We start from the raw sequence: 26275 nt of genomic DNA on the forward strand, positions 1-26275 counted from the left end.
GCAATTCTAAAAAGGGACAATAGATTTGTCCCACCTTAGGTGGAGAGTGTTCAAAACAAAACACCTTAATAATTCGCCATCAGCGCTTTAAAGTACTTGCTCAAATGTTTGACATAGAATAAGATGTGGGGATCCTACATACTTATATGGAATGAGTGATGAATTACTATGAGAGTAAAACAATGTTTACCTTGCTGATTGGCAAGGCACCACCCAGTTCTCCTGTTGTGGAGTCAGTCCGAATGTGAAGGTTTGTGTGTGTCACAGAGCAGGTAGCCCAAAAGTAATACAGGCTTCCTAATACAAGACAAGTGATAGAAGTTAGAGTTATTTTAGGTTAACGAGGATTATCTGCCAACTCTGAGTATTAGCTCTCCATGAGAGGTTAAATGGCCACAAGATTTTAATGAGGGTAGAACCCTGTATGCTAGAACCATACATGGACAACCAACATTTGCAGCTCTCCACTCCAAAACCTGTGTCTGCAGGATGGACTCAAACAAAATGCTGAAAAGTCACGTAAATCCTTCACCAACAAAGAGGGGTAATGGGACCAGGGCTGACATAGCCAGCAACATACATGCATAGCCATGTCCCTCATTCTACCTCTAAAAATGAGGCAAACCACATAGGGAACAGCAAATATAGGAAAGGAGGAACTGTACTGTGGAAATGAAAGAACGCTTAGGCAGCACCTACACAAACAGAAGCGGGTAATAAACTAAGGCAAGAAAGGTTAGAAATTCACCAGATTCAATCATAATTTAGTTTCTCCTATTACAACAGATATTGGACTCCACTCTGTAAGATTAAGGGAGCAGAGTGGATCAGCATGTGTTTTAATGTAGGATCATGTCAGGAAACTACTCCAAGTAAAAGATGTCATTCCGAACAACTGTGTAAGGTAAAGTGTCAATGATGTGATAGCACTATGCCACCCTGCTCCTCATTTCTCAAGTTCTGACTTATAAAGCGTGTTTGCTGCACAGGAATTCTCACCCTAACTTCCCTATGAGCTGTTCCACAAAATATTTATAAATTGCTGTTCAGCACACTACCTGTCTCTTCTAGAGACAGTAGCCACCCAAAGCAGGTATTCCTTTTAACATGGTTGACTACCATGACAAGGCCATGGCATGACTGAGCTCCATACACAGTGAGTTCTGTCTGGCCAAAGATCACAGAATCCAGGCAACAAGTACAGGATTGGATAAAGAACGGAGTTAAATCCATATGCGTTGGTGCTTTGAGGGAATGCCCGCCATGGGACAAATCCCTGGACTCATGCATCTGCATTTATTTGCTCACTATTCGTTATCTCCATATCAGAGTAGATCTATCCTAGAGTCAATACAATTCTTCTCAGAATGGACATGTATTCAGTTTCTCACTTTATATACCCCTCGGTGCACATCTTACAATTTCAGAAGTCTGAGTGTCTGGCTTTTCCCTGCCTCTATATTTGATTTGTCCTGTCATAGTGTAAACATCTTGCTGTCTTCCTCTCTCACAAAAACTATCAAAAATATCCTGGGTCTGGGAAAGTTTTTCAAAAGGGGCTGGGACATGCACAAATTGTACCCAGTGCAGCAAACCTACTGTTTCGTTTTCTTTTCTCTGGTTTGGGAATAATCTCAAGCAGGTGTTTTGTAACTGTAAGTGTGGGTATTCCTCTCATAATAGCATGCAGTCTGGTCTATACCTCGGTCTAGAATGGTTCAATCATAGGTCATATGAATTATGAAGGAAGAAGCCCCTCGGATACATTGTGGTTCATGGGTAAATCCAACCTAAATTTAGAAAGGGTAGGTATGTCCCGTGAAGGCGATTAAACAACACATATTTTAATCTAGTGTTTGTTCAGATTTTCTCCTAAGGAGGTAATTTCTCATTTCTTTTCTGGAATGGGCATTGGGACAATCCTTATTCAACTGTTCCTCCTTCCTTTATCCATTAAAAATATTTGTATTGCCATTTTGATATTGAAATTGGTGTTGAACAGCCTACAAAGCATATTGTTCAGTATGAACATTACAGATGGCATAACGCATTACCGTACAATGCAGCAATATGAACGACTGATGGTTATAAACAAATGCACCACTAGAACCTAAGTGAGTGTGCCTAGCCATAGGCGATGTTAACATGTGCCAAGCATACAATAAAACAGAACTGTTTGCAACTAAGATGAACGTAACATGCCTCCATCCTACGTGTGACAGTTAACAATGTGACAACTGAGTGCAGTCAAGGATGTACCGTGAACTGCTTGTATGGAATATGAAGGTCAGACAGGAGTCCTGGTCAGTATCAGAGGTTGTAATGTATCTGGGGAACAGCAAGTAAGGTGCTCTAAGGGGGTTGTACCTCAGTTTGCAAACCCTTCTGTTTGCTCTCCAGTAGAGTGTCCCAGCTATTAGAGATGGGGTATTTGCATGGACCTTGTGTTTACTCTCTATGTGATGCTTTACTTTCTGCCAGTGCCCAGGCTACCATCGAGAGTGTCCCAGGACAAAGTTGTAGGAGGGGTTGCTAATTTCCATTTACGGGTGATCAGGCCCTTGGCTAGGATAAGGGCCAGGTCTATGAAACATGCCACAGCTTTATTTGACTTGGAGGACGTATTAGACCCAGCAGGCACACTTCCTAGGTGCATAATGTGGGAAGGCCCCTCCACTACACTAAGTGTGCCGTAATGTCCAGCCAGTACCAGGTAAGAGATGGACAGGTCCAAAACATGTACAAAAGATCTGCATCTGAGGCAACGCACCCTGGGCAGACAGAACCTGTGTGATGAAAGTATCGATTGATTTTGTGGTGGGTTAAATAATCTATATGCAGTATGTGAAATTGTATTCATTTGAAGCGGGCATTGTGGGCTATCAACGGAGGGTAAGCTAACATTCCCTGTCACTTTCTATCAGAGCAAGGATGCCCAAGTCCGTGTCCCAGTGTGGGTGCAGTGCAGTTAGGGGAATAACAGCGTGATTACACGTGTCAAGTGACAGTCCCTTCCTATTACGTGTAGGTATTGGATTGTGAGGTGTAGGGGTGGTTCCCTGCTGCATGTCTCCCCATTGCATCACCAGTGACTGTACAAAGGAAGGGTGTAATAGGCACTGCCCTGGTAGGAGATCAGTGTGTGTGACAAGCTCCTCCATAGGTATAAGGGCCCCATCATGGTATAAATCACCTACACTGTGGAGCCCCTCACGTGCCACGGACCCATTACCCTTTGGGAAGTTGCTACATCCCCCTTCTCCATGCCAAGTAGTGGTAAGTTGGGGGGGTGGGGCTGGGCAAGATGGCTGCCTAGACGGCCTTCCCCGGAGCCTCCGCCGGCACTGATAATATCCGACAAAATCCTGCATTTCTACTGGGCGCACTGTCACGTAAGGTGCCCAGTTTAACCCCTGGCGTACTCCTACTGACACTGGTATATTTAGAGGCCTCTGAATCCTTTCGCCGCATGAGCCAGCTGGAGAAGGATGAACGGGCGTGCCCTGCTGGGCTTTGCGGCCCGCCCTGAGTTCAAGGCAGCAATGGAGTAGTGCAGCGTGGTCATGGTGCCTTTGATGTGGTGCCCCTGCAGCGACACCCTACTCGGGCCTTAAGGAATCTGTAGCCCCAAAGAGCAGCCGCCCAAGTAAAAGCTGAGCTGTGTCAAATATGGAGAGGTGGATCCCACGTTGGCAAACGGCGGCAGCCGCTCTCTCTTATTGCCTCCCCATTACTGCCTGGCTGGCGGACCCTGGGGGACTCTGTATGGCCTGGTCAAAGGTGAGGTGGCATTTCATAACTATGAATAACTGTGTATAGCAATAGAACATCACATCAGAAAATAACAGCACTTAATCAAATCAAACAATCAAATTTGTATAGTGCAGCACTGTCACCCGTAGGGGTATCTGGGCGCTGTGGTTGCGACGTCTCTGCTGAAGAGCAAGATCTTGAGTTTCTTTCTGAAGCCTTTCAGGGAGGGTGCTGTCCAAAGATGGAGGGGCAGTTCGTTCCAGGTCTTGACAGTAATGTAGGAGAAGGAGCCTCTGCGACAGATGCGGGGCTGTGCACAACTGCTAGTGAGGAGTGCAGGTGTTGAGCAAATAGATGGAAGTTTAGTCGGTGGTTGATGTAGGCCGGTCCTTGATCATGTCCTTGTGGGCATGCATGAGGATCTTGAACTGACATCTTTTCTGGATGGGGAGCCAGTTGAGTTCCCTGAGGTGGGGGGTGATCTGAGCCTGTTTGCTGAGGTCCAGGATGAGTCTGGCTGCAGCATTCTGTATGGTCTGGAGTCTTCCGAGGGGCTGGGTGGAGATACCGGCATAGAAAGTTTTGCCGTAGTCGAGGCAATGGGTGACGAGTGCCTGGGTGACGGTCTTTCTGGTGTTTCCAGCAACCAGACAGTGAATACAAAAGGATTGTTTTAGCATCCTGAACGATGCTCTTCAATAAGTTATATGTAAACCCAGTTGACCTGTCAAGCAGGCTTTGACGTGGTAATGTTGAAAAGGATGCTCACAGGCCCCATCCTGTTTATTCTAGAAGGTTACGGGTTGTCATCTCTGCCACTTCAGGTCAGCCTTTTGTTTGCTCCTGGGAGACATTTTACACCTCTTAAAATGCTAATCCCTGGCTGTTAGAAGTAGGAGAGCAAATGCAAATTAGCCTCTAGGAACTTCAGGCAGGGAAAAGGTAAATAAAATCACATTTTCTAAATATTTGTGACAAATCAGACTTCACCATTGAATAGTTGATTCATTATTTTTTTAGATAGTCCCATTCCCAAGATACTGCACTAGGATTTTAACCTCTAATTGGTCTTCTACCTAGCACAGCTGGCCTGCCACAATGAAAAATAGTTTTTGGGTGCTAATCATTGTAAGGACATGCTAGCATTAAATTCCTACAGGACCTACTTTTTAAGACCATTCATCTGCTTTGTGGACTCCAAAGCCTATAGGGTAGCTTATTAATATTTACAAGGGAGATTTTGACCTTTCAAATTTGTTTATTGACAGGTTGAATTGCAGTCTTTAAATCGCCGCAGTCAGGCTGCAATGTTAGGCTTGAAGCCACGTTTAAAATTTCACTATACCGGACGGCACAACAGTCGCTGCAGTTCTTTAGTGTGATTTTACTGATCAGCCCTGCGTACAAATTTGAACCATTTACTAGGGACTGACATCTATGTTAAATATACCAATTAAGAATATGCCATTTTGACCATGACTAAGGGGGGAGCTAGGCACTTAACCACTGGTTAGCAGGGATAAATTGCACAGAATTCTAAAACCAGCATAAATATAGAGTCCAGTAAGAAGAGAAGAATCCAGGGTGACCAGGCAGAAAAGGCAGATTTCCTACACAACCCATGAATGAAGAAGTGAATGTAGCTTTACGGCTAGAGCGGTCGACCTCGAAGCTGGGAAACCGAGTTTGAGTCTCGGCAATGACGCTCAACGTCCTGTGATTCTTGGCAAATCACTCAATCTCCCTGTGCTTAACAAAAATGAATGTGTCCATCTGTAACGAAACTGGTGCTCATGTAAAGCGCTCTGACACCTGATTTCTCTGGTCTAGTTAGCGCTATATAAAACTCTGAAAAATAAAAGTAAAAAAAAGAAGAAACTACACTATCTTTAAAAGGCCCATCATCAACCTACTTCTGCTAGGCCAATGGAATCCAACATTTTCTGTAGCAGTATATCCCCCAAGCCTGTCTGAAGCTCCCGAAGGCAGACTAGCATCAGTCAGTCGAGCACTAGTTGTGTTGTGATTTACACCCTAACCAGACTGGCAACCTGCACATTTGAGGCTAAGAGACAAAGCACTTGGTTGGTTGATTCACTGACAGTGCAACAGCAGATCAATGTGCCTCACATCACTCCTCTGTCATCTGCCCTCCATACAAGCCTAATACTTTTCTTACATCCCAGAGAACCTTGCTGTTCATGTGTAATCAAGAAGGTAATCTAATCAAATTGTTGAATTTCCTCCCAAGCAAATTACACCTTCATTATTAGTAGGAAAAATACATTTCAGGCTAAAGAAGAGACAAGATGGTGAAAGGAGATTTTCTCTGCTTCCATTGATTCGGCTAGGACTGCTACATGGCACAGTTTTGGTAGTTCTCATTTTCTTTAGTCTTAGCCCAGCTCTTCTCTGACAAGTGAGTCTTGCAGATAACTTCTATGTATGTTTCCATAAGTTAACTTCCCTTCTGTACTCACTTCTCATTCTCTCCCTCCTCCATTATCAACCCTGCTCTCTTCTCTAGCAAAAGGCCTTTCATCTGAGAAAGTAGTAGCAAATATCAGCCAGTTCCTGTCCTAGACAACCCTAATTCTATTTTTCCGAATGCTGGTTCCAGCCAGCCGAGAGACTGCAGTTCAGGTCTGCCCTCGGAGAGCAGAGCCTATGCTTGCCTTGTCAATCCACAAACTCTGAGCCCTGTAAACACATTTTAGAGAAAACTGAAACTTTCCCTTACTATTTTAAAGCTAGTTGATATGTCTTAAGCTAGCCTTGCAAAATCCGGGACACCTGGTCTCAACCTCTAGACACTTTGCATTTCAAAGAGGCAATCTGCCTTTAGTGGCATTAGATGATTAAAGTACGCAGAACCCCACCAGACTGGAAAAAAACCTGCCAATTACCACTTCAAAGCTGGTTGCAATGTCTTTTTGCATCCTTCTGATCCTTCCTATTACAGAGATATGATTGCAATCTGCCTTTATTGGCATTAGAAGATGAATGTAGATCGATCCCTGCCAGCCCAGAAAAATCAGACCAACCCTGACCACTTTAAAGCTGGTCACAATTGCTGATTCGTGGGCACTTAGTCAATTCTCACTGACCCTCAGCATAGCAGAGAAGTCCAGCACTACCTGCATTTGAAGAAGAAATACATTGAGTCCTGCCTAGTAGTAACTTTACACACTCCTAATTTTGACCATATATGTCTCAGCAAAATGAGTGTTACTTGGTGCATTTGTGGGAGCTTTGCAGCCCTAATCTGTCCATTAAGAGAAGCCGCTCACTTCTAGTATTTTATTGTATTGTAGAATTTATGTAGTGCTCACTGCTGGAATTTGGGGCACTAAAGTGCTTACTCAAACAGATAGTATTCTACAACATGTATTGTTTGTGTTTAGAAATGTGCAGTTTTGGAGAAAATGTGGGAAATGTTTTCATGTTGTGCATGATGACCACCGAGGTGCAGTTATCATGTTATTGGACGCAGGGTTTGGCAGTGTGATGAATGAGGGTATGTAAGAGATATACAAGCAAAATATAATTCTAATAAGGACTAAATAATAAAGGCAACTACACAGAAACTGCCTAACCGTAGGGACAGCAAGGTGCTCAGTAGGCTAGAAACATTGTAGACCACATTGGGACTAGGAGCATTATGAACCATATATTGTGTTTAATAAAGCTCAGATTTAGAGGTTTAAGTGGCTCCAGCACATACAAGTAAGGTGTGTTCCTCCAACCCATTGTACTGCATTCTACATAACATTGCGTTAATAGGTTCTTAGACATGCCAAAAGGTTCACGAACACTGATGAGTAGGAAAATAGCAACAGGCAAGAGTAACATATATGGATGGGGATTTAGGATGTGTCCCAGAAGCAGAGGTCTTTGTCAATGTTTTACTTTGGACAGATTACATGAGAAGGCACATGCATGATCGGAAATATAGACTGTAAGCGGTGGGGGCTAAAAATAATGAAATTCCCAATTGCAGCCACTCTTACTCAGATAGTTGCAGGTATACATATCATGCCTCACAAATATATAGGTTTAATAATTTTCTCCATTTACAATGTATCTTCCAGTTTGTGTAATTCTGAAGATGGCCCAGGGCTCACATCCTTTCCTGTCTCTTTCCTGGAGAACAGTGTTCCCTAATGTAATACTTTAGAAGAACTAGAGCTGAACCACTACAAGGTATTATTAATGCCGTAACTACTCTTTCGATACCTCGCACATTATATCGTGAGTCAGGGACTCAGGTTATGGCCGCCATTGCAGAGTCCTCTTCCTGTAAGAGTGGGAACACAACTCAACATTATCAACCACGAAGTTGAGAAATAGAGTCTTGCCAGTTTGGACATGCAAAGCTGTTCTTTATATGACAAGCCACCATGGGCAGGAATGTTGACATTCAGGCAATCAGCCCACTTCACTCACTGTAAAGTATGCTCTCTCCTCTCCCAGAACAGGACATGAGCTTCAATGTCTCCACAGTAGAGGAATCCTACGTTTATTATTTAGGAGATTGTTTCTCTGCTTCATCCGTAGTGCTGCTGCTGCACGTTTTACCCTTGTGCTGGACAAGACCCATGGTAATGGCCTTAGGTAACGTAGAAAAGTGCTTTTTACACTACCTATTAGCTTTTCAGATCCTGGTGGAAAGACTCGCCGATATAAAGCAATCATTCTGATGGATACATGTACCTGCAGATTTCTCACCTTTTGAATATCCCAGGTACCAGTCTGAATCCATAATAATTTCTCCAATACTTCTCTTATGCCTGGAGGGCATGGCACTTAATGACTTTGTATGATAATTGCACTTTATTTTTAGTTGAAAATGTTTATTTGTAATAGGAGCCTTTTATTGGTCACTGCATTGCCAACCTTCCAGCCCTGCTATCAGAGGTCAATAAATGTAATGTAAGTGTAGAGCTTACATAGTACCTATTACTGGGAATGGCATTTTTGATATGTTTCTAATTTTGGCAGATAAGGAAAAGAGACACTGAGAGATAAATATATTGGCCCAGTACACCACCAAATGGCCAAGTTGTGAGCATGTCAACAACATTACAATTAAACCACTTCTCCTTCATGAGTTCAATCCAGACTGGACTAGTCCAAAAGACTTATTACCATAGAAGAGAGAGATATCATCAAGGGGAACCAATATACATCACAGCATGTCTCATGCGGAAGGCACCACATTTCTATGCTACATCGCTGATTCAATTGGCAGAAGAAATCAACTTGCTTTACTGAAACTTGAAAGCATGCCTTGAGGACAGTTGTGCTCTTGTTAAGTTGCTGTTCTGCATCCAACGTGAGTCAACATGACAAGCTTGCTTGCTGACTTCAATCACATCTGCCTCCTATAGAATGACGACCCCCTTGCTGGATTTTAGATGATTCCTTTTATCAAACTACTGGGTAGTGACATAGAAGAGACTCAGAGGTTCATGTTTCCTACCCCCTCCTTCTAATTCAGTTCTCTGTCTAACCTGTTCCTTAACAATGACAGAGATGATCTTATCACGTGTTCTTCTCTCATAATTTCTGTGCTCCTTGCCTCACACCCTCAACCCATGCTGTTGCACATTTCACCATCTACTCTCTTTTATCCATGATCATACTCCTCATGCCTATCCTTTTTCTGCCTAGAGGACCTTCATTAGCATTGGCTATTTGTTTGTAATTGATACTATTATTTGCCACACATAGGTAGAAATGTGCCTAGAGTAAACCAGAGCATTAAATGCAGAGGAAAGACAATGGCTCACTCCCTCAAGTTGACCTGCTGTGGGCTGGTGGTATGTGGTCTGTTTAATAGCTTAGTTTTAAGAACTTTGTAAACTTAAATTTACTTTTTTTTATCCAGAATGCCAATTTAGTACCATTCTTGAGCTTTCAGGAGCTACCAGTATATAACAACCCACTTTATATTTTTTCACTGTGGAATCCGGAGATTGCAGGAGCTATCAACATACAAAAACCTACTTTGGATTTCTTCACCCTAGGACCCAATTCCTGATTGGTTCTGTGGCACCTAGCTATATAAACAGGTGAAAACTAAACAAAAGGCTCTTCAGCTAGACTGCTTGTTTGTCTAAGAAACTTTATACGCCAGACTCAGCACCTTATACTTTTGTGCAATGATTTTCCTTAGTTTCAGCATGTTATGTTGCTGATATGGACCTTGCAAGTGTGATAGATGTGATTGAATAATGCAGCGCACAGGTGAGTACCTGTGGTGTAATGTTCAAACCAGCTGTAAACGATGATCAGTGGACTGTCCACCTTTAATGTCTGCTCCTTAAAGGACAATATGTTATTGAATCAACACCCACAGACTTAACTGCTGGTAGTATCCTGACCATCACCCTATGGTCATTAGTATATGGATGAAAGTCAAGATTCAATTCTCAGATTTACTCCAGAAAAAACTTTAGAGCATTTCACAGGTAGCAAAACATCTGAGTTTAAAGTGGGATAAATGCCTAGGTTACAACCACATGGCCCTGAAAAGGTCCTTCCTTTCCCTGCCAAGGCTCTAAAAAGTTGAAGTTTAGGGTGACAGAAGACTAGTGTTAGATTTCTTTGTATGTGCTAGAGATAATCCCTATTGAAGTTCAAGTGGGGCAAGGAACAGCTCCACACCCACTCATCTCGACAACACCTTAGCCCTTTTGCCTCACTGTCTGGGAGGAATACACAAAGCCCTACAGCAGGGTCTTGTTTCCCAAGCTACAGGCTGCAGGCACCAAAGGGATAGGACAAGAAAATGTTATTTTTCTAAATCTGGTATTTTCAGAATTGTGACTTGATATCTGACTTTACCATTAAAGAGCGTTTTAAATTACAATTCTGTAGAGACCACACTCGACATTACTCCCTACTCCCAATCAAAAGTTATTACTTATTAAATGTAATAAGGTTATCCTGTGGGAGAGGAGGCTTTGCAGTAGGGAAAACAAATATAAGAGTTTTCTACTACCAGGACATTTTAAATATAACAGTACATGTCCATCTTTTTAAAAATACTGAACCTTTCCCAATGGGCTGTTTAGGGCCTACCCCAGAGGTGACTTATCTGTATAAAAAAGGGAGGTTTTGTCCTAGCAAATGATTATTTTGCCAGGCCGAAATGGCCTTTTGAAAAATGCACACACAAGCTGCAATGGCAGGCCTGAGGCATGTTTAAAGGGCTACTTAAGTGGGTGGCTCAATGAGTACTGCAGGCTCACTAGTAGCTTTTAATTTACAGACCCTGGGTTCATGTAGTACCATCTGAATAGTGCCCTCCTACAGCTTTGTATTGTTCTTACCGCCCAGTTGCTGCGTTTGATCCTGCCCGTGGGAGACTCCTGCCTGCTTTGACTACACCAGCACCCTGCATTGCTCCCGCCAGAACCGCGGACCGCGCACTGCCCGGACTACATCACCCATAGCGCACTGCTCTCTCGCATGAGACGGGGAGCTTCCTGTTCCGACCTTGGGCCATTTGTTACATCGTGTGCTCTCGCGGCGCAGGACGCGCGCGTGCTCGCCCGAGCAAAGCCCGGGCCATGGGCGGGTCCGTCCGTGCCCGTCGGGGACCGGAGGAGGCTGGGCTGGGCCCCCCTCTGAGAACTGATCCCCGAAATACATCTTAAGAGAGTGGACCTTTTTGTGAGTACTTTGAGAGTGTGGTATAGTACATAACCCCATTATTGTATTTTAAAGATGTCTAAACGCAAATTGAGTAATGTAACATCCAAGCTGAATGAGGCAGGGCAGAAATCACTTTTGACCTACCTCACAGGGGCTAGGGGAGCTATCGAAGAACAAATCCACATGGTGGAAGAAACATTAACAAAGGGGGGGGGGGAGAGACACATGTAGTGGAGAAAGGGGATACTACTAGTCCTATAGTGAATCAAAAGGCTGGTAATCGTAGGAGCCCGCAGAATGGATGTATACAGATTGTGGATGATCAAACAATTTTAAGTGATCATAATGAGACGGGAGAGGACTCACACCCTCCCTCAAAACGTAGTAAGATATCTGCACGTTTGAAGGGATGCCAGGCAACTGAAGTATCTGACCCAGAATTGATCTCTGGCCACACTGAAAAGGGCGCCAAAAAGAGAAAAAGCACTAAGAAACAAACTGCTCGTAAAACCTATACGAAGAAAAATCAACATAGTGTGGGTGATAACTCTATTGCCGCAATACTGGAGGGCCAGAAAAGGATAATGGACGGCCTCCAGAATACCATGGACTCCTTAAAATCATACATTACACAGGCCCTGGGGTTACTATTAGACAAGGTGACTAATATAGAAACTATTATACGTGGTATTACAGGTAATCATAAAGAGGGGATGCATAGCAATACTGGGGGCTTGCAGGATCCCAGCATAAATACTCCTGTTATTATAATTAATACCACAGCTGTGGCTAGAGACCCTAATAATATTATCCCAGTGCAGAGATTGAGTAGAGTAGGTGAACAAGGGAAGAATGACAGGGAACAGAGGAAACCCACTGACAGCAATACAGGTACAGGTGTGATTGTACCTCGAGGGGACCAAAGACCAGACCAATTTATGAGAGGGCAAATCTGCCTTGATCTACCCCCAGCAGCTACCCCTTATGTGGTTATTTTAGCAAATTTCCCAGAACTGGAGCACTCGGTCCAAGAAATATGGAGGGAGCTGCGTAATAAATCATTACATTGGCTGGGAAAGCGGACCAGCCTTTGTGATCCTTTATTTAAGTATTTTAAAATGGCCAGACGAGTTCCATGGGTGGGGAAAGGGCGAAAAGAGCTTAAGGGGGACTGCATAGTCTTGACTTTTAGCGATCCCAGATAACCAGGGAGATCTTGAATAGGGCAGGGATCAATCGTTATGATTATTATGATATTAACATATTGCCTTTAGGATTTATTTACCCACCAGCCCAGACAAGCACAAACTTTGAATTGAGACGTCCTGTTAATGTATTTTCTGGTAGGAGATCAGCTAGGGATTTTCAAGATGCACAACTCACAAGCACAAACTGGTCACATCCAAATCGTTTTGAATCCTTGACACGGTTGGATGACCAGGATTGACAGTTTGATACACATGCTAGGAAGGAAACTCATGGGAACTCTGCTATGTCCTCAGGGACGGAGGATAGCACGGGAAATAGTGAGATGAATATTGGTAACAACTTATGTATCAAAGAGACTATTCCCATGTGGGTGAAAAATAGTAGCCAGCCTGATAATGTTTCCACCGATCGACCCCCAAGTACCATGGAAAAGATAAATATTATTGGTCAGATAAGTACCCCACAGGAAACATCTGAAAATGTAAAAGAGATAGGGGACGAAGTGAGCTCCTGTAAAATCCTGATCTGGAACATTGCAGGCCTAGCGGCCAAAGTACATGATCCTGAGTGGCTGTCATTTGTGGACAAGTACGATATACTATGTTTCTAAGAAACATGGTTAGAGAAGGAAACCCATATTCAGGGCTTTAGTACATTTCACACTCCAGCAATTGTCACCAATCACGGCTGCAACAAGGGGGGGTGTACTTATATCTCAGTAGAGGCTGGGGTATCAAATGCTAAGATCAAATACTGGTCTGAGTTCCTTCAAATCTTGAACCCGAAGTTAAGAGGGCATAAGGAAGTGGTTTTAGTGAATTTTTATAACAACGTCCCAACAGATCGAAAAGAGACTGTTTTGGGGGAATTAGGTAATGTCTTAAAAACCATAGAGGAAAATATGACAGGAGATATGCCTCTAATATGGGTAGGGGACTTTAATTGTTCACTCTGCGCGCACAGTGAACATAGTATTTGCGGCCTAGGCGAAGATAAAGAGGACATTTCTTCACACTTTACTCATAATAAAAGTGGGGAGTTGCTTAATGACATATTTCATCAATTTGACCTGGGTTTTGCAAATGAGTTGTGTTCTAATCCTATACCGTTCCATACAACTTTTAATGGGAGAGGCTGCAACTCTAATATTGACTTTGTTATAGTGCCCAAGAGATATATATGCCTCTAGCGTCTTGGAGTGTATAACAGAGGTAAACTCAATGAGTGATCACTACCCAATTAGCTTAAAGCTTCTCGCTTTGAAAAACTATAAAAATAGGAAGAGGCAGGATCCTTATGAGTATAGGGTGCAGCTCGCCACCGCTAATGGTTATTCCCTAAAATAGGATAGAGTTGACTCTGCGGCTTTTTTGCGTAATTTAATTAGTAAAACCCAGTCTGAAATAGAAATATGTCTTTCACAGGAGAGTGCTACTGAGGACATTTATTTTGCCTTTTTAAAGATATCGGAGGAGGCTTATAGACTCCTAAGGAGGGAAAATAGATGGGGAAGACCTAAAGTGAAGGGTTGGTTTGATAGAGATTGCTCCAGAGCCCACACCCACCTCAAAAGTATGCTGCATACTTTTCCAAAATCTAAGGAGGACATTAGACAGGCAAGGATTGCTTATCGCCTTACTCTGAAGAAGCGCAAAAGTCAGTTAAAGAAGGAAGCCTGGGAAGCCTTACATCAGGCATGTGTAATGAAGGACAACAGCGGTTTTTGGAAAGCCGTAAATGCCCCTTTTTACCAAGATAGAGAGGTAGATACCATAGATGTGGCTATCACGGGAGAAAGGTGGGTGGATTTCTTTGGGGATCTCTACAAATCCAAGGGAGCTGCCGCGGATAAGCAAGTAGCGAGTGGGCAGGGAGTTTTCCCCCTTGACTTGAACATCACCTTAGAGGAGGTGACAAGGGCCATTAGGGAGAGTGTGGCAGGAAAAGCACCAGGCCCGGACGGGGTTCCAGTGGACGTCTAAAAATCGAATATAGATCTATGGGCCCCACTGTTAATGATGGTACTAAATAGTAGCACCAATTCTGAAGCTATCCCTACCTGGTCAGATGCGATAGTGGTACCTATCTTTAAGAAGGGAAATAGGAACAACCCTAGTTGCTATCGGCCCATTTCCCTCTTGAACGCTTTAATGAAAATCGCTGGGAGAAAAATTTTAAACAGACTTCAAATTTGGGCGGCTGAGGTGGGTTTCTTAACAAAATTCCAATATGGTTTTCGTTCAGGCATGGGAACTATAAAGCAGGGAATGAATCTGGCTTTGATTATAGATAAATACACTAAGGCAAAGAGGGGGAAACTTTTTCTAACTTTTGTAGATTTGAGTTCAGCGTTTGATTGTGTTGATCATGGCATGCTATGGAACATTTTAGAAGATCTTAAGGTGGACCAGGTTTTAATATTGTTTATAAGGGAAATGTATAAGAATGCAGAGGCGAGGGTGCGTTACGGGAAGATGGGGAAGTGTTCTGCCAAATTCCCAATCGAAAAGGGCGTCAGACAGGGGTGTATATTGGCCCCATTTCTTTTTACACTTTACATTAATAGTTTGGGCCAACACCTCACTAGAGATCAAAATGACTACCCGACCATTAGGGGCGCCCCGTCCCTGTTCTACTTTACGCCGACGATGCAGTGATTATGTCAAGGACTCAACGAGGCCTTCTAAGGGCAGTTAGCAGTTTTGTTATTTATATGAAAGAGAGGGGCTTAAGAGTGAACATAACTAAGACATTTACCATGGGTTGTGACAAGAATAGAGGCATAACATGTAATGTTTTTATTGACAATAGAAAGGTTGAAAACACTGGTACCTTTTCTTATTTAGGTTTTACTTTTGATAAGAAAGGAACGTGGAAATCGGCAATTAAGGCCAGAAAACTGAATTTTAGCAGAGCTGTGGGGGCAGTCACAAATTTTGCTAAAAGGATAGGAGGGAGACCTGTAAAAAAGCTGCTGGAAGTTTATAAGTCAAAATGTATTTCCACTGGGCTATATGGGGCAGGTCTATGGGGCATCGAAGGATCGTATATAATACAAACTTGCGAAAATGTCTTTATTCGCTACCTCCTGGGTGTCCCTACCTCTTCTGCCATTTACAGTTGCCATCAGGAACTGGGACTTTCTTACATATCAGACACCATCAAGATAGCGCTGTTACTATTGTGGCATAAGGTCTGGGCAACAGACGAAACAGGCTTTAATAGGGATGTAATCCGGGACTGCCTTAAACTAGATGGTGTCAAAGATATGGTGTGGCTCAATTATATAAAAAAGACAACTAACGCCATTGGTCATCCCGAATATTTTATGGATCCCAGCACCTTGGAAGAAATCTCCAGAAAAGATCTGAAAGCTCGTTGCCTGAAATATTTTGAGGATCAAAGATGGTGCAAAGAGAGTGTAAAGCATACAGTAATGGCAAATCAATTGATTATGAGTGGCGAGGGCATTCAACAATATTTGTTGACAGTACAAAACAGCTTCAGCCGTATGCTCGTGGCCCGTTTTCGATTTGGTTCCTTCTTTAGAATGGTTTTATTCCCGGTGGCAAATGTTTGGGCAACTCATTCACTTGTATGCCCCTGTAATGATGTTTCATTACAATCAACCCTGCACTGCACTTTATTCTGTAATTATTTTTTGGTACCTAGAAAGATATACCTTAGACCGATTCTTAGAAGCTGGAATATTAGATATTGTAGGGTAGCATTTCTAAGATTACAGTTGTTAGAAACACCAGCGACTATTCTGGCTGTAATAACCTACTTAAAGGTGATTCTTAGGTCTCGGGCCACAATGTAATGTTCTTCACATAGGTTTATTTCTCCTGTTTTTACCATTTGATTATGGGGATTTATTAATACTTTTTGCCAAGATTGGTATTATTTCAATTTCAAATAAGCTTTATTCGATAGCAAGTATCATAAAAGCATTTCACAATCATTTAAAAGTTATACAATTAACAATCCATATATTATTACAAATTTTAAAACTTTGCTATACCATCCACCCTAAAATTAGGCTTCCTATCTTGAACGATATTCTACCATTAGATTTAAAATTAAAGATTAGCGAAGACAGATGACCCACACAAAACAGCAATTATTCTTCAGTGCTTCATAAATCATTCTTATATATAATTTAGCTTTCAGATCCCCAGATTAGATGGTATTTATTTGGACATTCTTCTTTATTTGTACTTTTGTACGGATAATCCACGCACATCCCAGGTACTTGGCAACCCCACATACTAGCGAGGACCTAGTGGAGCCCGTTCTCAGGATTCGTAGAGCATCAAGATGGTTTCTAGTGCCCAATAAAGTGCATATAGGCTTGAGCCATTTGGCCCTTGCTTGCTTATAGGCTGGGCAAGCAAAGAATAGATGGGCTACAGTTTCTTGTTGTGCATCACAGCAAGGGCAGTTGGCTGAGATGGAGGTTATTGGGTCCCGTTTTGCCAGTGTGGTATTTAGCAATAGGGATCCAAATCTAAACTGCATATATAGTGCCCTATCTCTAGGTGTCTTGATGAGATCTAGATAAGGTTCCAGAAATCCAACTGGTTTGTGCTGGAAAAACTCGTCAGATAGTCTGCCACACCTTGGGTTATGTAAGACCTGGTTGTTAACCCAATTCCAATAGATCTTTTTTATCTCACTCTTTGTCGGAGGGACCTGCTTGGCCCAAGCTTCGGCTAAGCCTAGCTTGCTCAGTAAGTCCCTCAGATCTCTGAGCTACTTAACCCTTTTGTTGGTATCCAGGGGAATGAGCTCAGAAAGACCCATCGCATAACTATGTAGTTCTGGGGTGCATCTTAGTCTTACCCAGTACAGAAGAGGGCGAAGTCTAGCCACCTCGCTAAAAGGACGTCTGCCCATGTCGGAGAATAGGGGCTTAAGTGGTGTATTGGTAGGGACAGATACCAGGTCTCTAAGATATTTACTCTCTGATCGTCCGATCTCATCTGTTTTTTCGAGACCCCAAAGTTCAGCGCCATACATAGCTGAGCTCACAGCTTTACCTTCATAGACTACTAGAGCTGGAGCTACCATTCTAGTTGACGTTGACCGTTGGTCCCTACCGATGGCACCCGCCACCCGCTTGTGGTTCAGTAACATTTTATTCAGGTGAATCCCCTAATGCATTTTATCAGATAGCCTAATACCCAGATAGTCAAAGGAATGGACTCTCTCTAAGGGGGAACCATTGAGAGTAAGATTGTTTCTGAAGTGTTTCCCCGAATTGAAAGCCATGAACTTTGTCTTTGTGATGTTTATCGTTAGGCCCCTTTGTGTACAGAACACTTGAAAACGGGTGAGGAGTTTCTGGAGGCCCATCAGGGTTTTTGAGATTAAAAGAGTATCATCGGCAAACAGGAGGGTAGGGATTTTTTCCCTTGCCAGGGTTGGGGCATCTGCTGGGAATTGGCTCAAAAAACTGATCACTCCATTCACATAAAGTGAAAAGAGGGTGGGAGCCATCACACAACCCTGGCAAACCCCCCTGTTGACCTGTATCTTGTCTGTGGTTTGCCCCTGATCCCCACATCCAACTCGGGCATAGGTTTTGTCGTGAAGACGTATTAAAAGATTTAAAAGGTAAGGAGGTAAGCCCATTTCCTGGAGCACTGTCCATAACTTCTCGCGTGGCACTAAATCAAATGCGGTTTTAAGATCATTAAATGCAAGGTAAAGACTTCCCTTACCAATTATGACTACTTTCCAATAGAGAAGAAGTAATCTAAACACTTGGTCCACTGTACTGGTAGCTTTCCTAAAACCTGCTTGATAGATGGAAAGAACATCTTCCTCCTCCATCCAATTTTGGATCCTTTTTAGAAGGGCTCTGCCAACCACTTTCTGCATGGTATCTAATAGGCTGATAGGCCTATAGTTGGCGGGGTCCTGATGGTCTCCCTTTTTATATATATGTATGACCTCTGCTTCTTTCCAAGATATAGGGACTGCTCCTTTCATTATGTTGTTGGTTAAAAGCAAAATACATTCAGCCCACTTCTGTGGTTCTGATAAGAGCAAATCGCCCGGGATGCCATCTGGGCCTGCCGCCTTTGCAGGGATAATACAATTAATTACAATCTCAATCTCTTTCATTTGGAAGAGATTGGTATCTTCAGGTGTGAGTGGAGCCTGAATTCTCTGCAAGTGAGAGGTGGATAGGGTCTCGGGTTCCTCCGCATACAATTGGGAAAAGTGATCCCACCAGGCCTGGTCACCAATATGTGTTTCGGGATAGGGATATTGTCCCTCCTATCTCTCATCTTGATTAGAGACCAAAAGGAGGCAGAATCCCTATTATTACTGAGGTAATATAAATTTTATGATCGATTGTGTCCCCTATCTTAGACCCCACCGACTCCATGTACTAGCTTGAAGTGCATGTAACTTCCCTCCTGTGCCAGCTATGAAGACGCAAATACATTTGCGTCCAACGTAAACATGTTCTCTTTCAGATCCGCCATGAACGGATTGAATATTCAGTTTCTAAATATGCTATGCCAACGTCTTTTTGTGGTATACTTCACATGTTTTTCAGCTCTGGCGAAGTAGGCCTGAATTCTGCCATCGAGCCTCTTTTTCCTGCCTTCTGACTTTGAAAGCCTCAGCCCAGACTGCCTTTGTACAAGTGACCCCTGCCTTACTTCTTGCGCGGCTAACGGTGCTCGGCTCAGCCCGTTGCCTGCCAAGACTGTATTCAACCTTCGAATTATCTGCTCCACTCCTTGAAAATACATTCCTGTCTGGTAGATTCATGTCAACATCCTTCCAGCTGCAGAGCAAAGGGTTAGGCCTCACTGTCTCTATGCAAGTAATTCATGGCTCTGTTTCCATGGTAGGCCCATGCCCTCCCTCGCACCCCTCGCGTCTCATGCAGACACATAGACGCTCATACACGCACTCATAGCCAGTATAGAATAGCCTCTTGTCCGAGAGACCTTTTCCCTCCAGATAATACAGTTCCTTAAACATGAGATATTAGATACGATTTGGGATTAGGTTGATCTGACATCCAGACATCCGTCTACACTTGTAGGGCTAAATGTCAAGTCCCCCTTCACCCCTCAAGTTACACGTACATTACACGTCATACTGCTGCGCGCGCATCTCTGCCATGTATTTTTGCTGACACTGCCGGATTCACTCATGGATCCGCCTATCTGTAACATCATGTTCAATGACGTTCTTGTTCACGCCTTCATGCACGCCTATTGTAACGCCTTTTGTATTACGTACACGCATTCTTATCTCTCTTCTCAGCTGTTACGCCTCCTGCATATGCCTTTACTGTAATGCATTGACTATATATATGAATGCCTGTCAATAATGTATTGTCGCATACTTGCATATTCGCATATTACCATTGACTCTGTCTGTCAGTCCCTTCCCGAACCTATGTGGTGACGGAATGGTATGCCACCTTGGCTCGAGCCAATATGCTAATCACCCAATTCCTTTTATAGGAATAAAACCCTTTTGAGAAACCTCAAATATCACGGATTTTGCCTCTTATTTATTATGAGTTATTCTTATTGATTTTACCGCATAGAAATTAAGCATCGGTAATTAGAATTTACCACATTACTAGCAACTTTCAAGTCCTCCCAATGGGCCTCTTCCCAATCACGTTTTGCTTTCTTTAGGGATAGGTTGTACTCCATCCTCGCTATTTTGACTATAGTGGGATTTTTCCCCTTTACCGCTGAGATTAGTACTTGCCTTTTCTCCCTGCAAGACTCAGTGTACCATGAATTGGAGGTTTTGGACTGTCTCCTAGTATGGCCACTGCGTCGTCTTTCAAGGAAGTGGGCACCAATCTGAGCAATTGTCTCGTGGTGTATTATGGGGATCATCGCTCGCCCCTGGACATTATCTAAAACTGCCCCAAGTTCGGCTGTCTTTGACACTAGTATTGAGGAGATGTCCATTCATTTTTGGTCCTCCCCTGCAACCTTGGACCATCTTAGATGCCTGCCACAATTAGAGAGAGTTAACTCCTTTGTGGAGACGAGGGAATTCCCAATGGTATTTGATTTTTTATTGAGAGGGGCCAATCGATTCTTTATTTTTAACAGTAGGGGATTGTGATCACTGTCAATGGTTTGGCCCACTTCCATATCAATGACATCTACCCAAAGGCGTAAGTCCACAAAGATATAATCAATACGGAGGGGCATGCAAGTTTGTTATAGGTATTTTGCCCCTTGATGTCCGATAGGGTTCTGCCATTTGTAGCTCTTAGGCCATAGTCTAGAGTTATAGCATTGACTTGGATTACAATTTCAGACCAACTTTTTACTGGTGGCAAATCTAGATGGGGCACTTCCCATTTGCTATCCTCTTCAGTTGTCCCTAGGAGATCTTCACTGCTTAGTGGCTCGAATGTGCAGTTGAAGTCGCCGGCCACAATGATTTTGGCAGAGGGAGGGCACATATTTATTTGATTTTCTAGCTGTGTTAGGATCGTCGAGGACTTGCCATTTACTGTCCCTCTTATATAAACGTTAAAGAGCTCCAATTGATCTCCTCCCTTCGGACCTTTTATTGTTAACCACATAATATTGGAACTTCTGGTGTCATTCAGGAGGGTCAAACAGCCCAGGTCTAGTCTGATCCAAGCTGTTAGTCCTCCTGAAGGCCTACCCTTTCCCGTAAACCCTGCCGGGATTTGTATTATGATTATACTGTGATATTTTTTTTATAAATTTTAGATTTTGTTTTTAAATAATAGAACTTGGCATTCTATTAATGAACTTTGGCCTTTTCTATGAAATGTTTTTTGCGTAATTCCATGAGCATTGTCCCTCCTCCCAGATACATACCGTGTATTTGTCTATTGGTTTTCTTCATGATTATATATTTGACTGTTTTTTATGTGTTTATATATCTTTTTCGTGTACTTTTATGATTTCTCATGCAATGACATCGAATAAAGTTTTTTTATTAATAATAATGACTTACAATTAAATGGGCTGTACTATGTAAGCCAATTTCACTATGTTTAAAGAAGGGAGAACAAGCACTTTACCACTAGTTATCAGTGGCAAAGTGCATAGAGTCCTAAAAGCCAACATAAACTGGTACAGAGAACAAGAGGCAAAACCTTTGGGGATAACCCGCCAGAGAGGGCCGAGTCCAACACCCTGACAAGGATTGCGGTTGTTTTCGGAGTAGGGTTTCCACCTTCTCCACCAATAACCTAAGTTATCTTCCGTATATCCATGAGGCACTGATAATATACAATATTAAAAGCAGGTGGCAGGTCCAATAAAATACTAACCTGCCAATTCATGGATTTATAAGAGTTTTTGAAGTCATAAATCAGTACTGTTTGAGTACTGTGAAATGTAAAGAAACCTGACTGTCTCCTGTCCCACAGCTCCCCTACCTCCATAAATGCTTGAAGTTGATTGAGGATCGTCACCTTTAATACATTGTAAATCTGAGTGATTTTACATTTTGGCTCAAAATTTGTTTGGTTTATACTCTGAAAAGGTGAGCTTTTTGAAGAGCTGTATGATATTCATGCTTTTACAATTAAGCAGGTAACACACATCCTGAACAGATTGATCAGAAAAAGCTGTCATAGTCCATACAATATTTGAAGTTCTTTGTTCCCTTATGAAAGTTGGGCACTTGTCCATAGGTGATGAGGGTTTCTCTTATTAAGTAAGGCTCTTGCATATTTCATGTACGATGACTTTCTTGAAGGAATTCACATTTAAGGGCCGATTACAATGTTGGTCGGAAAGCATTCCGACCCAATCGGTGTCGGAATTGTTTCCTCCTAAATCGGATTCGGGGAGTCCGGCCGACCGATTACGATGGTTCTGAACATCATTCGGTCAGACTCTTATTGACTTCAATGGGAGCCTGTGTTCCGACCGAATACACAGGCTCCCATTGAAGGAAAGGGTGGGTGGGGAAAATCGTGCACCCTGTGACAGGCACCCCATGGTGCCTGCCAAACTGTGCATGGTCTGAGAGAGGAGACCCATGGGTACCCCCACTGGCTTCTTTCAGAAATCCCCGGATGAAGGGGGCCTCCTAAGTCAGATTCCGACAGCCAATCAGTGTCGGAACAACCGATTAGGAAAGGCTGTCCGAATCTGACATTGTAATACGTCGGTCAGAAATGTGATTCGTAGACCTGTACGAGTCTACTCCGAAGGACTCAGTTTCACAGAATGCTGTTCCGAACCGAGTTGGATCTGAGATGGGAAGTTCAAATGCTTTCCGACTATCGTAATCGGTTGGTCAGAAGGTTTTCCAAATCGGTCGGAAAGACGGGTTCCGAATCGGATTAAGCCATCCCAAATGCCATTCTGAGCCTTTCTGACCAACATCGTAATTGGCTCCTAAGAGAGAACTCGATGAGCCTCTTTTACAGTGAGATCTCAGATCTGGGCTGAGTTAATTTTATCATCATAAGTAAATGACGTTGGTGTCATTTTGCAGGAAGGTCTCAAGAAATTCAAAATGTTTAAGCCTCTACACATTCTGCACAAAGAGCTGCAGATTTTATAAACAGAAGAAACCTTGTTTCTGATAAAAAGTAGTCCACATAAATATATGCTTCTTTTTAATACTGCTAGATTTGTCTGCAATAGACTATCAAAACGACCAAAGAAAGTTTCTCCTTTCTGGATCTCAAGCCAGTGCCTTCCTCAAATTGACACTTTTCATTGCCAAACACTTTTTTAGCTAAGAATTTCTTCTTCGCTGACCCAAAATTGTGGAACTGGTTTGGGATTCTGATTGAGTGAAATCTTTGATGATGCCTGCTGTTGAACCCCACTTTGTAGTCCCCACAAACTTGTATCAGCTTCTCCTGGTACTTTTATTCGCCTGGAGCTTTTTTCACATGGCCAAACCTTCTTTTTGGAGTGCTCCTAATAGCCCACGCTGAGTTGCAGAACCATTGTCCGACATCAAGCATGAGCAGATTGACCTCCTCACATAAGAGCTACCCTTTCATTACTTGAGTTCTGCATCAAACTGAAGACCTGGCTCTTCAACTAGACTCAGCCTGGACACAGCACATGTAGCATCTGCCTATTAGCCCTAGAATATCCCCTGGCCCCAACTCTCTGAGTGTCTGAAAAGTTTCAACGCTCCGTCCATCATCTCCATGTATTTGTGATGCCAATGATAGCCACATTTTTTTTCGCTACGTTTTACGTTTATAAGTATAGTATGTCCGATTCACTTATAACTTTGTTTGCTTTGTCTACTCTTGTTTTCTACATCTGACATGTAAAGCGCTCTGATACCGCAAGGGTCTTGTTCGCGCTATATAAAACGTCCAAATAAACAAATAAATAAACAGGTGCCAACCCTATCTTCAGGCAATTTAGGTGCACTTGCTCCTCGTCCTGTTTATTATTCCTGATTCCGCTCAAAAAGCACATTAAATGAATTAGAAATGTTTTTAAACATTTGACCACTCTCTGAAAGATATCCAAGAATTTCAATACAAAGCCTATATAACAGTTCCTAAAAAAAAACAAAGCCTTTTGGGAGCGTGAGGGGATTGGAATCCCCTCAGGTTCCCTGAAGCCTTTGTTCACAGCCAGAGCTGTGAACAAAGAAACATTGGAATGTTGGGGCTCCAAACTTATACCAGCCATTATAAGCCCAGAGCACTCCATTGTTTTCAATGGAGCTCCCAACATTCCAATGTTCTAATAAACAGTAAAGTATTTTAATGCAGTTCTGTTTATTGATACCTGTGTTTCTTAGAACCTAGCAGAGTTAAGCTTTGAATCTACCATGTGCTCCTACTGTTGAGCTAGGGGTCCTGTGATCTGTCTCTGTTTGCAGAGTACTTGATCTTGATTTGGGCATTTTAGTGGCTTTGCAAATGCTCGAGTAAACTTACAGCCACTCACACGCCCTCCCTCCCTAGCCAATTTCATGTAGGTTTTATCCTTGCTCAGAGTTCTCCATGTTGTTGGTGACCTTTTCCCACTATGGTGTTATTGTTATCTACTAGTCAAGTTTGAAATTTGGCATTTATATTTATTTTTATATATTTTTCTTTACTAGGTGGCACTGTGTGGAAGATTCACTATATGACTCCAAACTTCTCTCCAGAAGGCAGTATCGGCTGTTATGCAACAGGCCTGTGCCATTGCTCTGGACAAGATGTGATCCTTCATGATCCCCCATTGCTATTTGACCTTTCCAGAGATCCGTCTGAGGAACATCCATTGTTGCCTGATGCTATGTTTCTAAGTGTTATAGACTTAGCAGTGAGCCAACATAGGAGCACACTAACACCAGTTCCACAGCAGCTGTATGGTTTCAAGAATGTATGGAAACCATGGCTACAGCCATGCTGTGGGGTATTTCCTATGTGTTGGTGCGACAAAGAGTATCATAATTCAAACAACTAAATGAGCATTTGTAAATCTTATTTGTTTTCAACAAAAACTGTGCACTCCATGGTGTGTCATAAACAATCAGTATTCATTGTATTTACCCAGGCACATTATCATGTTTATGATTAACTTTTCGGTTTTTTTCCCTTCTTTCGCCCTTTCCAATCTGGCTGCATTTTTACAAACCATGAAATACGTGTCCGTTACTCTTCTTAACATAACTGCTTCCTCTGATTTCTCTCAATTATGTACATTCCATTATTCCATTATTTACCTTGCTATTTCAGACTCTCATGCCACCTTTAAAAATGCTTGTAATATTTAATGTACGTTTATCAATCTACTGAAATTATGTTGGCTTTGTCTCTCAAGCATTCATTTTTTCTACATATCCATTCATAGCCAGATCCACTCAAACGAATTACTTTAATTGAGCTGTTAGTGTGTATGACCAGTCACATCAAGGCAATCCAAGTTGTTTGCAAACGTAATTTCAGTATATTTGTTTTTCTTTTTTGGATATTGTTCCATGCTCTATTGGCTTTTTACATCTGATTTAGTCGAGTGCCTCAAATTCTTACCCAATTTATGAATTGGCAGAGGGTGGGGGAACATGCCTAATATCGTTCTACATCTATTCAAGTTTCTGTTACAAGCTAAATATGAATATTATACATTAAAAAAAAAGTAAAACAGCTTGGATCATGGACACTGGTTTAGAAAAAAATCCATTAGTAGCATAGGAGTACCATGTGGCGTTTGAGCCAGATCCCACCCCAGTAATTGATCCTGTTACTTTAGGTATTGATGACGTTCAATAAAGTGTTTATGTTGCCTTTTTCCATAGTGGCCTTACAGAATGTGATACAGTTGAAGAAAAAAACCTTAAGAAAAATATACAATATTTGCGTGATTAATAAAATATCAAAAGAAAAGCTACTGAAGTACGTAATATCTCAACTTATACATGTACTAATATGCTGACATGATATGGTATGAGTGCTGCAAGACATTGGATTATTGGTTGAGAGGGGCGGAAGCCCCACTGAGGTAACAATCACAAACCTTGTCAGGGTAAACCACAAAAGTCACTAAATTAACATGTGCTTAACTCCCTAGTAGCTTGACACAACAGCAGTCAGACCTAACTTGTAGGCAATGTGTAAAGTATTTATGCAGCACACAAACAATCAGAGCCGGCTTTAACACTGGTGTCCCCCTATGCGACAATG

General features: G+C 42.5%; 1 protein-coding gene across 6 annotated transcripts in view; it reads left to right on the forward strand.

Annotated features, from left to right (window-relative positions):
- LOC147669891 (arylsulfatase D-like) overlaps positions 1–25978 on the forward strand; it is a 567561-nt gene extending 541583 nt beyond the window's left edge. For all 6 annotated transcript variants that reach the window (XM_086948166.1, XM_086948168.1, XM_086948165.1 and 3 more), the window contains exon 11: positions 24709–25978. In XM_086948166.1, the coding sequence (XP_086804292.1) occupies positions 24709–25058 (350 nt within the window). In that variant the 3' untranslated portion in view covers positions 25059–25978. The remainder of the gene's footprint in view (positions 1–24708) is intronic.
- The last annotated feature ends 297 nt before the right edge of the window (positions 25979–26275 follow it).

Source organism: Lissotriton vulgaris, unplaced genomic scaffold (genome assembly GCF_964263255.1).
Source record: "Lissotriton vulgaris unplaced genomic scaffold, aLisVul1.2 SCAFFOLD_269, whole genome shotgun sequence".
Taxonomy (NCBI): Eukaryota; Metazoa; Chordata; class Amphibia; order Caudata; family Salamandridae; genus Lissotriton; species Lissotriton vulgaris.